Genomic DNA, 15,024 nt, shown 5'->3' with positions numbered 1-15,024 from the left:
ACGGATGTTGCGTCCGTTATCTGTGACGATGTATTTGCGGCAGCAATCCGGTATTTCCCATTCCGGGCACATCCCGACAAGCATTTGCGCAATGTTTTTGGCGGAGTGGCTAACAACCATGTGGCGAGTGTTAAGCGTGAACCGCTTCATCCTAAAACTTGGAGTGAGAAGATGGCAATTGAAGCTCACATAACTCTCGTTGGCGCGTGATGTCCACATGTCGCTGGTAAAGGTGACTGCAGATGTTCCCCCTTCAAAAGCACTGCTGAGCTCGTCCTTCACTTTCTTCCGTGTGTCATCAAACAAGCACGGAACAAGGGTACGTGAAAGCGTGGTGTGCGACGGTAGGCGATAGTTAGGCACAGCCTCTGCCATGAGTTCCTTAAATCCGCGGTCTTCAACAAAATTATATGGTTGCAAATCAAGCGCTACCATGGCAGCCACCTTGGCATTGAGTGCTTGAGTTTTCTTTTCCGACAAAGGGTCAGTTCGGTGCACAAAATCAAATATCATTGACTGGTCTTTCTCTGGCGCACCTGCTGCAGTCATCCGGTACTCCTTCATCGCAGTTGGGTGCTGTTTTAGATGGTTAACAAGAGGACTAGTCGTACCCGTCGGCGTTCTAAGTGTTGCGCCGCATGTCTTGCACTGCGCCAACAACGACGATGTCTTCACAAAGTGCTTCCAGATGGCGCTTCTTTCCCTACGTTTCGGCGCCGTGTCTTGATTGTTCCTCCGTTTCTCAGGCGAGTCGTCATAACCTCCGCTATCTGCCATGGCACTTATTAACGACGCGAGTCCATCACAGGTTACAAAGGCTCGCGTCAAAACCGCACCATGTGCACCGCACACAAGCTAGCAGAACTGATCGTAGCGGCTGGCAGCACTAGCCAAGGCCGCTGACCCTACTAACGTAGCACTGTGCACTACATGGCGCACTACCACTACTCATGCGCTCTGGTGGCCAGCACGAAAAATATTTATATGCATATACAGATATATAAAACTGAAAGGTCGGCGCATGATTACCGTTTCATATACCGTATAAACGCGTGTAAGGGCCGCACTTTTTTTTTCAGGAAGTGAGGGCTAATTTTCAGGTTGCGGCCCATACACGGAACTTTTTTTGTGGTGAACTAAAAACAACGTACCAGTTAGTGAACGAAGAGCGTTTATTGCAGTATGCCGCGTGTGCGCTTAATCGTCGTCACTCGACGAGTCCTCTAACTCGGAGTCGGAGATAGTGTGTTGCGGAGCACCATCATTCCACAAACAGTCATCTTCGGTGCCATCCAGGCTGTTGGATATCCCAGTGACCTTAAAACTTCGGGACACAATGTCCGTCGACACCGAGCTCCACGCCGACAATATCCAACCGAGAACAGTAGCAAGCGGTGCCCTCTTCAGCCGTCCGGTCGGCGTGTGGTCATGGTTGCCGGTTGCCATCCATTCCGTGTAGAGTCTTCGGAATTCAACTTTGAATGGTCGATTCACGCTCACATCCAATGGTTGCAACATTCCTGTGAGGCCGCCTGGAATCACGGCCATGTCTGTGCCGACACGGCGCAGCTGCTCCTTCGCTTTATCGGTAAGGTGGCCGCGGAAACTATCCAATACTAAAAGTGAATGTTTGGCCAACAAAGCTCCCGGTCTGTTCTGCCAAACACTTTTCACCAAGTCTAGCACCAAATCATCGTTCATCCATCCCTTCTCTTGGGCTCTAACTATGATGCCCTTGGGGAAAACTTCATTGGGAATTCTTTTCCTTTTCAAAACAACGTACGGGGGTAGCTTCCGCCCGTCCGCGGTCACACAAAGCATCACGGTGCAGCGTTGGCGCTCAGCGCCAGTGGTCCGCACGGCGACACTCTTCTTGCCTTTTACTTCGACTGTGTAGTTCTCGGGAGAGTCAAACCACACAGGAGTTTGATCAGCGTTCGCTATTTGCGACAACAAATAACTGTGCTGATGGCGCAGGCCGATGACATGCTTGTGAAAACTAAGCACCTTGTCGGTATAGTCTTCTGGCAGCCGCTGGCACAGCGTGGTCCTTCGCCGAAAAGAGAGTCCCTTTCTTTTCATAAACCTTCGCACCCAGCCAGCACTAGCCTTGAAATCCCCGGCCGGTATATTTTTCGCACGTGCCAAGGCTAGTGCCTTCATGCGCAGCATGTCTGTAGTGAGCGCAAAACCATCGTTCCGCACCTCAGTCACATAGCGGAGCAACTCCTCTTCCAAATCGGGATACTTGCACTGTTTTCCTCGGAAAGCGCGCTTTTTGATATTGGTGTTCTGCAAGGCTTTCTTCTGGGCGCACCAACGTCGAACACACTTCTCGTCAACGTCGAATTTTCTGCCGGCGGCCCGTTTCCCGTGCTCGAGGGCAAACTCAATCACCTTCAACTTATAGCCAGCTGTATAGCTATTCAGCTGCTTGCTCATCGTGCGAAAACGTAAACGTCCCACAGAAAACTAGCTGGAGTCCCAGAGTCATTCAATGGTGCGCAAAACTCGAGCACATGGCAGGCTGAACAGCACAATGACGAAACAACGCACAAATACCAAAGTTGGTGATTCTAATGCCGATATGGATAGCGCGTTTGTATAGAAGTGTCAGAAGTTAAATATAAAATCCTGCTTTAACCTTTAGTTGGCGGGTGTATGAACACTACTGAAAAAATTAAAAATTTTTAACCAACTTCATGAACATATTAGCATGAAGAAAACCAACAAATTATTCTAATGATGTACTATATGGTGATGATGAGAATTGCGTTCCCTAACGCCATCTACTGACAACGCCTAGTAGCTCACACATGCGCGCGCATTTTGAATACGCATGGGTCAAGGAAAGTGTGGATGCGACCCTTACACACAACTTTTTTTTTTTTGAATATGTGCTTCTTAAAAACGGGATGCGGCCCTTACATGCGTGTATACGGTATTCAATATGTTTAGAACGCAGTCCAAGTTATTTAACGCATACTTGCCGGGAATACGACTAACTTAGCAATAAAATCCCGAGATGGGACTAACCGCTTTCGAGCATGTTGTATAACTGTGCGACTGCTCACGTGCGGAACTTCCTCGAAAAAGGAAATAAATGCGACGTCATGGTACAAATTACCACTAGAACTCTTTTTGTCACTTTTATTATGTTTTCTAACCGAAGCGTTTGCCGACGGTGACGAAGTTTCTGCTTTAGCACACGCGTGCACAGTCGTGCGTTATCAAGCGATGTTTTGATGAGACAACGCGGCAACGGTTAAGCTTCGTTCCTGCACACGAGGTCCCACATAGTGAACGTGTGGTAGTGCAGCACGTTACGGCGGCGTACCAAAAGCGTGCAATACGTTTATACGAACGTCAACTTTGCTGCTGATTGTTGAACATCGCTGGCCGACATAGTGCCTCCGTGCACTTCTGACGCTTATCGCCCCTCTGGGCAACGTTTTAATATCTCTGAACCCAGCGGAAATATTAAAGAAGAGTTATTTTCTGCATGATAATCCAATCAAATATTCGATATTTTCGAATATTCGAAGTGATTCGAATAGTCGAGCTTTTCGAATACACTTTTTTTGAATCGAATACGAATAGTGCGAATTGAATATTCGCACACCCCTAATTTTCAGTTTATTTTCCAAATTACCTCGATTCATGTGCCGTGCACTCCTGATAAATGGTAACGACGCACTTCTACTGTACACACCTGTGGCACTGTTGGAGGTGTGGTTTTGGTAGCGGAGGGCGGAACCTTGGGTACCACTGCTACACCTCTGGGTGGGGTCGGAGTGGGAACTGCTGCTCTGACGGTGGGTGCGGGTGCGCTGGCGGGGGTGATGATGGTGGCACTGCGCACCCCCTCTCCGAGGGGTGCCGGTGCCGGGGGCGGAACCAAACGCTCGGCCTCCTGCCGTAGCCGCTCCAACTCCGCTTGCTGCTGGGCATTCTGGGCCTTCAGTTCTGCAACCTGTGAGCACAGGCGCAACCCATTCTAATTGATACCAGTGTCGCATACCTAGTTCTTATAGCAACTGAGCTTGACCTGGACTGAGTTTCTTATTCATGATTAGACGACAGAGGGGTACCTTTTTTAAGGGCTCGTTTCGCACTTGGACAGAACCGAATGAATGCAACCAACAATTGCACCAAGGAAAGCATAGGGGCCATTAATTGTAGTCTTCAACTGTAGTGTAGTGCTAATGATGTAAATTAAGAATGAGTTAACGTGGAAGAAAAATCACCCTTTCCGTCAAGCCCCCAACCTTCGAATAGATCACGGAGTGTTCTACCGATTGAGTTACAAGAGAATGCACTTAATACAAACGTTCTGGGTTCGGATCCTACTAATGGGAAGGGTAATTCTTTATCTACTTAAATTCATTTTAATCTGACAGCAGACTGTTGTGGCCATTTACATTGTCGGGAGGAGCCCAACAACAGACCACAAAAGGGGTCATCAAAAGCAGTTGTGCACTGTGACGCTGGTCATCGATCACTCAAACTGGCCAAGCGGCATTTTCCTATCCCATTGTCTCATTCATGGAGTTTGCTTTTTTTCACGTGTGCAAACTGATAATGCTCGTGTCAGAAAATAACGCCGTTTGACTGATTCATAAGGCTTGTGTTCATTATAAGTTTACAGTCGCGCTATTTCCTGTACACATACCTTACAGGCCCCTTTGAGGCATTGTGTAAGGGGGCATCTGATACAAAAGTAACAACAAAGTAGGTCAACATCAAAAACAGCAGCAAGTTCTGCAAAACAAGGGTCAGCGCACAGCTAGTGGTTTGAGACGTTAGATTAGAAGACAACATGATTCAGCAAGGGTGAAACACAAAATGGGGGACGCACGGTTTGCTTCATGTATAGAACGCATATCCCATATGCAATGTCGAGAATGGCCAGCCAAATGGGGACAAGGTTCTATAGCCTCCCTGTCTTTCCTTTTTCTCTCTCTCTCCCAGAAAGAGCTGAATTGGACAACAAAATACGTCAAAGGAAGCAACACTAGCAGCAGTTGTTCGCTGACCTGCGTCTGGAAACGTTCCCGCTCCATCTCAAAGTCTGCTGCTTGCCGCTCCAGCTCCTCTTCCATCTGGAGGGATCGTTTACTCTCCTCTTCCAGGCCTTCCACCATTTCGGAAGAGCGCGCCTTTTCGTCCTTTAAGCTCTGCGAGGAGATTCACAGACACAAAAGTGCTTCATCAGGTGTTTCACATTCCACCTGCACACTAGTGCAAGGGCTTTTTACACAAAACAGAAAACAAAAGTGACACACACTTGTGTGTGTCACTGCGCATGTAATTTCCATTTTGTCAGTTGTCCGGTCTAATATAGACTGCCAACTAGCCGGATCAAGCCCCACAGAAACAATAAAAGAGACGAAGGGAAGCACTACAAATGAACTGCATGTACTGTAGGGGTGCACCTAACTGGGCTGGTAGGTACATGATTAGGACAGGAACAAACAACACTGGACAAGGGATAGCTTCATCTGTCCAGGGCTGTTTGTTCACGTCCTAAGCGTTACAAAGCACATTTGCGAGTTTGCAATGGCTGGGTTTTGATGAACATGAGATTAGGTCAGTCAGGCGCCTGTGTGTGTCAGCAACTTGAACAGGTTTGCTGCTGCGACTTAGTCGCTCACTTTTCCGTTTCTCAGCACTACTGCCAAAATTAAGTACAAAAATAGTGGTCTCAGACGTCATATTACAGGGATCAGAGACATGATATTGAGAAATGTTATTTGCTTATTTTAGCTCAATGAAAGTTTTCAAACACTGCCAAGTTAAGTGCCTGGCGTCCCTCAAGAAATGCACACTCAAATCTAGATATAGCGAGCCCAGATATAATGAAATATTGGTTATAACGAAATAAATGAAGAATAGTCCTCCAGTAGATACAGTGTTGGGAATATATGTTTATAACAATTTTCTGGATATAACGACCATAATTCTGCACAAGATGCAACTCTGTTATAATGAGATTTGAGTGTAATCCATTTTTACAGGCAAAGAACTGCATAGGCCATTGCTAATGGCGTCAAAATGCAAGATACCACTGTGAGCTGTGGGTGCAAACTTGAAAGCAGTCCTGCCAACAAGTTTTTTTTTTTTCTGAGCCTGTATTGTGGTTTTCTTTCTGTGACTCTTTTATGGATACATCATCTGTCTTTTATAGACAGATGTTTTAAGACAAGAGTGCCATTTTTGGTTTGATAGCATGACAGAAATGACATTCCTCTTTCTTTCAGTGTACCTTCAATAACAGCAAACTAATACATTATGATATTTCTGATGCTTGACAGTTTTAACATGTAGCACAGAAAATTGTAGAATAACAACAAAGCTTATAAAGAAGGTAAGGACCACAGAGTATGCAACGGAATAAAAAATTACAGACGCCACACTGAGAGACAGGAAGACAGCGGAGTGGACCAAAGAACAAACTAGGATAGCCAATATCCCAGCAGATATTAGAAAGAATATTAAAAATGGAACTGAGCACGCTACATTATGCGGACAGAGAACAGATGCTCAGTTAGAACAGTGCAATAAGTAGCACAAGATAAGCGGGGGGCACAAATGAGGACAACCAAGGGTTAGGTCAAACTGACGAAATCTAACACTTTGCAGATGTAAAAAATTGAACAAGCTTATGCAGGACAGGGTGAGTTGGAGACCTTTGCAAGAGGCCTTATTTCGGCAGGGAAAATAAGCTAATAATGATAATGATGATGACAATGATGAGAAAGACACGGTGACAAAAGCTGTGACAGGATCCTGAGTTCACCCCGGTCTTATGAAGTGAGATTACGTTCTCACCTGCAGGAGCTGGTCCCCCCGTTGCCGTTCCTGGATTATCCGCACGATTAGCCGCTTCCGTTCGGCCAGGAGGAGCAACACCATCTGCTTCTGCCGAGTTCGTTCCATTTCGAGTGCCTCATTTGCCTGCGCCACGGATATGATAAAACAGAGCGAGAAACTTATTAAAGAGAGTCCTGTAAACATTTCACAGTCATACCCACATATATTAAACATACTGAAAAATGGCAATGAGTTCGACAGATGATGTAATTCCATACAAAGCTTTGAAACAACTTACTGCATTTAGACAGTGCGTTTTGGTGCAAAAGTTGGCTTCATGGCACTACTTCATGATAATGCAAGGAAGCTGGATTCACAGCAAAACACAGGATTACATTTTTGCAGTTCTCTTCCCACACTTTGTCGTTAAAACTGTGGCCAAAACGCAGAGCAAGTTATACAGTGCACATACAGTACCAATCTAAACAGTGACAGGCAGCTGTGCATACTCGTCGGGCACCAAAAGTCTCTAGTCCGTCTTGGCCCTAGTGTTTGGGATGCTGAATGCAGCCATGATGCCAGATTTCTGTACCACATGTTCAAGTGCCCTGATTATAGCCAGCTTTGCAGCGGTGGCCTTGGCAAACACGTATGACAAGTGTGATGTATTTATAATTACATCACCCTCCCAAATGCATGCAAGAAAGACCTTTCCTAAGAGAAAAAGCCAACTTCTTCGGGGCATTCCATGCTGCCCGATGCATGAAGTACTCTGGCTATTTTTGTCTAATGCTTCGTACGACTGCTGCTACTCGTTCTACTACACGACACTACTAGTACCACTACTGCTGCCACCACCTATACCATTACTGCTACAATGTACAGAGATGCATATTATGAGTTGCAATCGAGTGGCTGTGGTTTAAGGGGCTCCAAGACTGAACAGCAACCCTCGCAAACGTTAAATTGGTTCAGACAATAACTTTAACAGCGCAGCTGTTTGAACTTTTCTGTCTGCCATTTCACGTGACCCCAAAAACTAAGCTGCGCCTAGCTTGTGCAAGGTAATAATTCGGCCAGAACCCGCTCACGTTGTCCTCTTCTTAATTTTAGGATTGACTATACATAAACACAGTTTGCCCTCGGTGATGTAACATTCAAGAAAGGAGAATAGTTGTAGTAAATTTTTCTGCATTGCCTAGTAATCTGGCTGATAGTGAGGTGAGCACACTATTGAGGTTGACACAATGAATGTCCAATGTAAATGTTTTTTCAATTCGTGCAACTTCTGAAGAAAGCAAAAGTGATCCAGAGAACAGATAAATGAAAGAGAAAGAAACAGAGTGAATAAGAGAGATACGGACAGAAATAGAGAGAAAACCTTGCTAATAAGACCATTATTATTGTAATCAAAGTAATTAAAGCCCCAAATTAAAATCTTAGAAGTTATGACTTGCTAATAAGAGCCTTGTTCATTATGGCCTATATAATTAAGACTGTTAATTAAGAACTTGCTAGAAATTTAGGTTGGCCACAAGCTCCGCTACTAGTCTCACCTTGCACCACTGGTTCAACAAGCTGCCCACATTTTTTATTTATTTATTTTTCGCTATGTCCGAGCCACTTGGCAGTGTTGTCACCACACTGAGCCCAGACTACTACTACTACTGCTAACATTGCAACCCGTCTTACCTGCTGAAGTTCTTTCTCAAGCCTGTGGCTCTGCTGCCTCTCAAGGTCCACCTCATGTCGAAGGTGCTCGCGTTCCTTTTCTAAGAGAAAGGTCACATTGTCACCCTGGGCCGTGTCTTGAGCGCGCTTTCCTCTCTCTTCTTCCAGCTCTCGGCACAGCTGCGCAGCGAAGATCATGAAACGAGACACCCATTAACCAGTACTGAACATATCATTGCAAGTGCATCACCAAAAGTGCATGACATAGTGACATCACAAGCATAGGGTCAACCACACCTATGGTGAATGCCTCATTAGTAGTCAAGCTGGTAAAACTATAGCGCTCATTCTACTTCACAAGTGAAATATTCATCACAAAGCACCCATGTATTTGCCAAATATTTAGGTGCTTCAAATATTCTAATGACTATTACATTATTTGAATTCATTTCAAGAAGAGTTTAGATTATTCGAAATTTTGAAGTATCTAAAATGAATGAATATATGCACATATTTGAGTGCATATAGTCTACCCTTCTCCATTTTTTTTCTTTCTGTAAAGGTTTTTCATTGCAGCGAGGGGGTGACGTGCCGTGAAACCACCCATTCAGAAAAAAATCCGCACTGTCACACTCAAAGTTTAAGTCGAAATATTGTGTTCCTCCACCTCAACTATTTTTGAAGTTGAAAACTACGTTATAAGAGCTTGAATGTACTGAGTATAATAAGTTTTAAAACTTGACATATAGTACCACTACACCAAACTATTCAAAGTTGCTTCCACCACACTTCGAACTAAGAAAGTGACATTCACACACACCCATTTCCATTTCTTAAATATACACTCAAACCTCATTATACCAAAGCCACATCTGCCTCAAAAATACTTCATTATATCCTAAAATTTGTTAGAAACAATTATCAACAAAAATATACATGACAAAGCTATCTTTATTAATTTCGTTATAACCAATAAATTGTTTTAAACAAATTCGTTATATCGAGGTTTGAGTGTATGGTGCAAATTTAGTAGGGACAAAAATGATCATTTTTCCTAATGATATGCAATATATACAATTCAAACTCTTTGTTTATAAATTATTCAACCAATTGACTATTAGCTTAGAATAGAACTCTCTTTGAACCTCAAATTTACTACTACTCACTTCGAATTGGCTTCGAACTTAAACTTACTGTTCACTTATCCCTACCAAAATGGTGTGTATCTAAAAAATTCCGGGCGACCAACCTTTGCACAGCGCTGTTCCAAAGCTCGGAGCTCCTCCCGGTTGCGAGCCTGGACCCGCCGGTGCAACGCGATGAGCTGCTCCAAGTGGTGCAGTTGGAGGCCGTGTAGAGCTCGCACCGAGGTCACGTCGAAGCGCTTGTCGAAGGCGTTGAGCACGTCCCGCTGCAGGGCTGCCCAGGGGTCGCTGCTTGCTGCCCCGTTGGTGCCAGCCTTGCGCGGGTACAGCAGCTGCTTCACCTGCTCGGCCTGCATGACAGCCGACAGTACACTCTTGACTAACCATCACCATACGACTGACAGAACTGTACGAAGTTGTCCAGTAACGTGGCACACACATACAGGCATGTTCCTAAGGCAAATGGTCGGGCAACCTCTCACAAACCTTTTTAAAAATGATGAAAGTGATATTCATCATTGATATTTTGTAAATTATGCATAAGTATCCACACAAATCTATCTCACAAGCCACCTTGCCTACATAAATTTGCATCGGCACACCTCTAAAATTTCGTCACAGAGTCAAACTAGGTGTTGTACTCCGTTACAACCAAAAAAGAAATCTAAGCTCCGCCCGCAGAATCGTGGCACGCCTGCCCTTCATCCGTGATAGACAGAAGTGTTAGCTGGTTTCTGCTTGAGCCGAAAGTACACATTCTGGCCAATGTAAGAACTATGCATATTAAGGGGCCCTGCAACATTTTTCCAAGAAAACATAGAATGGGTTCACAAGAGAAGTCTATTGCCTCATCAATAGACTGCCACAAAAATCTTTCGAATCCATCAAGAACGAGCGGAGTTACGGAGGTTTGTCGCACACTGCAATTGCTTTCTGCCCTCTCGTTCTAACAAAGACACTGGAAGCTAAGCCCAAAGAGATGGCCCAGGAGAAAGAAGGTACAACATGTGCACATCATGACCTTGAGCACTTTTTTTTCTTCGAACACGAGTACAGACACATAGAAGTGTCCCTCACCAGCTGCAGTAACTATGAAGCCTGCGATACTTAACCCAACCGCTGGTCATGAATATGGGTATATGGCACAGTCATTTGGGTGTGTGGCAGCATTTGTAGAAGAAGGAACAATTTCTAGCTGGCTCTGAAAATCAATAGTAAATTCAAGGAAGAATGCTGCGCTACGACGTTTGGCTCGCGTGTTTTCAGGGGTCTTGACTACAGACCGGCAGCGTTTTCCGACCATACCGAAAAAGTGTAGCAGGGCCCCTTTTAAGAGATAAATGTTTGTCGTTACTACCTGAAACATTAAGATTGTTCCGAGTTGCAGTGATAGAATCCCCGATAAAATCTAACAGGACTTTTAAGTTTCCAACCTAGAACCAGCGATACAAGCATGTGACTGTATAAGAAAATCAACTATCCAAAACGTTCTATAAGGGTTGAACATCACAAAAATAACTCTTAGTTATTGGATGGAGTAATTGTATAAATTATCCGTAAGAGGGACAGCAGCGACCTTCACAGCGCTACCCGCATACTGACCACGACTGTCAGGATAGCACAGCAAAGAGAAATAGTTTGCCATCCTGAATATAGTAAAGAGATAGGGTGCCCCACACAAACTAGCATAAAAAATGTGCCAGAAACCTGCGTGCAATTGCTACATTCGGCATACTCTACCCTTTCCCATCTTGCAAAAACACGCGGTTTGGAAATGTCGATCACTTCATTATTCTTAGGCAATAGAAGAGGTTGTTTTTATTAGGCACGAACGTATGAAGCCAAAATAAGCATAGGACTATCATACACATCATTGTTTTTATTTTTGATCGGAGTGTAGTGATTACGGGATACTGGGAATGAAAAAGTGGACGAAAAACAACCTGCCCCTACGAGGAACAGAACACCAAAATATTTAAGATGTGTCACATGACCACTTTCAATTGCGATTTGGTTCAATTGGGACCAAGTTACTCGACTGCGACTGGCTCAACGGCAAGATGTGAAAGGGACCACTCATGACCAATAAACGTGAATCGCAATTGCAGTGTCGGAACACTCTAGGAGTGAGTCAGTGAACATAGAAAATGGATTAAATTTCTGCGATGAGACATGCAACACTGACAGCGGACACACTGAAAGTGATAGCTGTGAGGATTTTATATGCACTCATGCACTCTGAACAGCGTCAACCACAAAAACAAGTCGGGACTTACCTTCAGTACGGCAATCACAATTTCTCGAGCCTGTAGTTCACCCTCTAGAACGCTGAGTAACTTGAGGAGTTCAGTTTTGTTTAATTCCATCTTTGGGTGCCTCTGGATGAAAGAAAAACAAATTTTCAATACATGGAAGGAGGCACAATCGAAAAGCCGGAAATAGACCACAGATACACTCATCGCGTATGCATCAAACCAACGCGCGGAATCGGTTAGCTTCGACAAAGCAGAACGATCCATTGATCCAAATGAAAACGTGTGTCTTCAGCGGCGAATGGAAATCGTGAGACAAGGGTGAAACGTGGATATAAGCCACGACCACAAACACAGGCGAAACTATCGGTGACAGCGGCTAATCGTAAATAAATACATTTGCTACACAGGTTAAGCTTGAAGAACGGATTAACGAGAAGGTATCCGAAACATCTATTGACGTTTCGCGTAGCTTTCAAGGTTAGCTTCAACTCGCGTTCGTGAAGAATCGATACGATAGTTACCACCACGGGACGACGAGACATTTCGCACTGATTCTTCCGAGATCCGCAAAGGAAAAAAAAGGGGGGGACTTCACTTCCCGACAGTATCCCACCAAAAAAGTCCGGAACGCGCGCGCCGCCAAGTCCGCAACTCGTAAAAGCAAAGCCGATACGTGTGCCCCGCCGCGATAAGATGACGGAACTACATCTGGTGCGAGTTGAAGGTCTCGATAGCACGAAAGTAGCACGCGTGCTACAATACTACTACTACTCGGGCTTTTCGTCGATGCGATACCAAACAAACTCCGTAAAAAAGAAAGCAGGACATTCGGTCAATCCAAACTCGGCACGCAAAACGGAGCTGGTTTCACGCACGGCTTGCCCACGGTCACGCGCTCATTTGCGGACCAAATTGACTGTTGCCTCCTCCGGCTCTTAGCCGTGACACTATTTCGTTTTTTATTTGTTTACAACACACGCACCGCAAGCCCCTCCACCCTTCCGAAAAAGAACCGCTACCCCCGCTGCGGAACGCGCGATTTCGGAAGCATTTCTTGTACACCTTGTTTTTTTTTTTTTTTTTCCTCTCAAACACACGCGCGAAACACACACGAAGGCACGAGTTTTCCTTATTCGGACGGGGAAATATATAAAAACATGCGAGGTTGCGTTAACAGTTCGACCACGAGCAAGATGTTTAAGCGAGACGGGCTGGGCCAAGGCAACGGTGGCTCGCAGGCTCACGACGTGAACCGCGCTGTCACGCAGGGTCAAATCCAGAAAAACGTGGGTGCCGTTCTCTCTTCCAAGCCGCAGTTCTACGCGACATTTCTCTGTATTTTCTTTTGCGGGAGGAGCAATTTTGTTATTAGCACGAGGACGATACATCCGAAGTCTCTGTACTACTTCAATAACATCGCTGCCTCCTACTCAAAGGTTAGCGCGAAGCGGTTGAACACGGAGAAAAAAGGATGCGCTCAGCACGGATCGAACGACGGTCCGAGAGGAGGGTAGCGGACCCACTTACCTTCAACGTACTGCTGGTCAACTTGTCAAAACCTTCGTAAGAGCAGGCCGCCGATCCCGGCTGGGACTTGATAGCTCCGCGACCCGCCATGTCGACGACGCCGAAAGGGATACAAAGCGAAGCTTGTTATTTTTATTACTCGCCGACGCTGCTCCTACCGCAACTGGGCTGTTTCCGTGAATCCGGAGACGACTAGGCAACCGACCGCGCCGGCCGATGGAGCAGCACGGAATCGCCGACAGTTGCGGCCCGGTAGAGGCATCCAAGCGCGCCAGGTGATACGGATCAGCGTAGAGCTTCGCGTAACATCGTTCTTACGGATGGCTTTCACTCGGCGCCATCTTTTTTTTTCCTAGATGCTCCGTCCGGCGCCATGACGACGTCATTCGTCACGTGACAAAAGATGGCGATCATCGCAGAGGGGGGCTCTTTGGAGTTTTGTTCATTTCTTTTCTCGTTTCGTTCAGACCGCGCGGCAGCTGTCACTCGACAGTTTGTCACGTGGTTAGAATTTCAACAGCCGCTGGCAAGGGCGCGTGACTTTTACGCGCTTGTTGGCTGCTTTTAATTTTTTTTTTTCTTGCGCTCACATACCACTGAAATGGTAAGGCCGAGCGAACAATAATGCGCTGTTTCGGTTTCGTGCTTTACAACATCTTCTTTACATCTGCACAAAAAGCCAATATCATTTGACGTTTATCGAGGGGTTCACTTAAGGGAGAGCACGGAGTGTCAACATTTACGGTTAGGCCAGCGTTTCTGGCACACTGAAGATAATTCAAACTAAACAGTTTTTCTTGCAATACACTAAAGCCTGGTGGCAAAGCCCACTTTACACTACAATGCAGTTTTACTGCGCGTTTTTACGGCCTTCCGGCGCCACAATACACCGAAGTAATCATATATCTCGTAGCACACTTAAATTTAATAGTGTCTCAAATATAGATACGAGAGATCAGTCAGCACAGTAAATTCTGGCGAACGTGAGGCATTGACTCAACGCAAGCAGTCCAGATTATCACGTGTCTAGATTGCCCATATTGCAACGTGCCCGAACCATGCGACAGTGTCGCACTTTTTGGCATCGGTTCGGCACGTAAGTCACTCGTGGCGAAAGTCGAGCGAAATATCACGCTGACGCGACAAAACCGAAAACTGAGAATGAATGGCTTGCTAGCCAGCCATGTGTGCTAATTCACACCAACATTTAATCCATTTATTTCCGACATTTATAAAATATCTTACAACTTACCGAGTTATGCGAAACCTATTGTTGAAAGAAAAACATTTAACTGCATTTAAAGTGCATAAAAACAATTTTCGTACTTTTAAACGGTATTGTGAGATGGCGCCACAATTTGTAAATACTAAAATTACGTTGTGCATAACTGATATGAGACATGCACTTCCATTCGAATATCTGTCGAATTATAAAAATTGCGCTCGACCTTTCTCATTACTGAGCTCTGAAATTACGCTAGGACGTCGCTAACATTTCTTAAATGACAATGGCTTACAAACAAGTCTTTTTTTCTTTCTCTTTTCAATACTTTTTACGAACTCAAGTGCAGTCGCTCAGCGACAAGAGCGGACCACTCGCACCGTTGTCTGGC

General features: G+C 45.2%; 1 protein-coding gene across 2 annotated transcripts in view; it reads right to left on the bottom strand.

Moving 5' to 3' along the window:
* Positions 1–13,741, bottom strand: part of Naus (cortactin binding protein N-terminal like nausicaa) — a 31,615-nt gene extending 17,874 nt beyond the window's left edge. For both annotated transcript variants that reach the window (XM_037415724.2, XM_037415723.2), the window contains exons 1-7: positions 13,412–13,741; positions 11,906–12,007; positions 9,734–9,979; positions 8,506–8,664; positions 6,832–6,957; positions 5,037–5,177; positions 3,713–3,973 (exon numbers count right to left, since the gene is read on the bottom strand). In XM_037415724.2, the coding sequence (XP_037271621.2) occupies positions 3,713–3,973; positions 5,037–5,177; positions 6,832–6,957; positions 8,506–8,664; positions 9,734–9,979; positions 11,906–12,007; positions 13,412–13,501 (1,125 nt within the window). In that variant the 5' untranslated portion in view covers positions 13,502–13,741. The remainder of the gene's footprint in view (positions 1–3,712; positions 3,974–5,036; positions 5,178–6,831; positions 6,958–8,505; positions 8,665–9,733; positions 9,980–11,905; positions 12,008–13,411) is intronic.
* Between the last annotated feature and the right edge of the window lie 1,283 nt (positions 13,742–15,024).

The sequence above is a fragment of the Rhipicephalus microplus genome, chromosome 9 (assembly GCF_043290135.1).
Source record: "Rhipicephalus microplus isolate Deutch F79 chromosome 9, USDA_Rmic, whole genome shotgun sequence".
Classification (NCBI taxonomy): Eukaryota; Metazoa; Arthropoda; class Arachnida; order Ixodida; family Ixodidae; genus Rhipicephalus; species Rhipicephalus microplus.
This window is presented reverse-complemented; position numbering and strand designations above follow the sequence as displayed.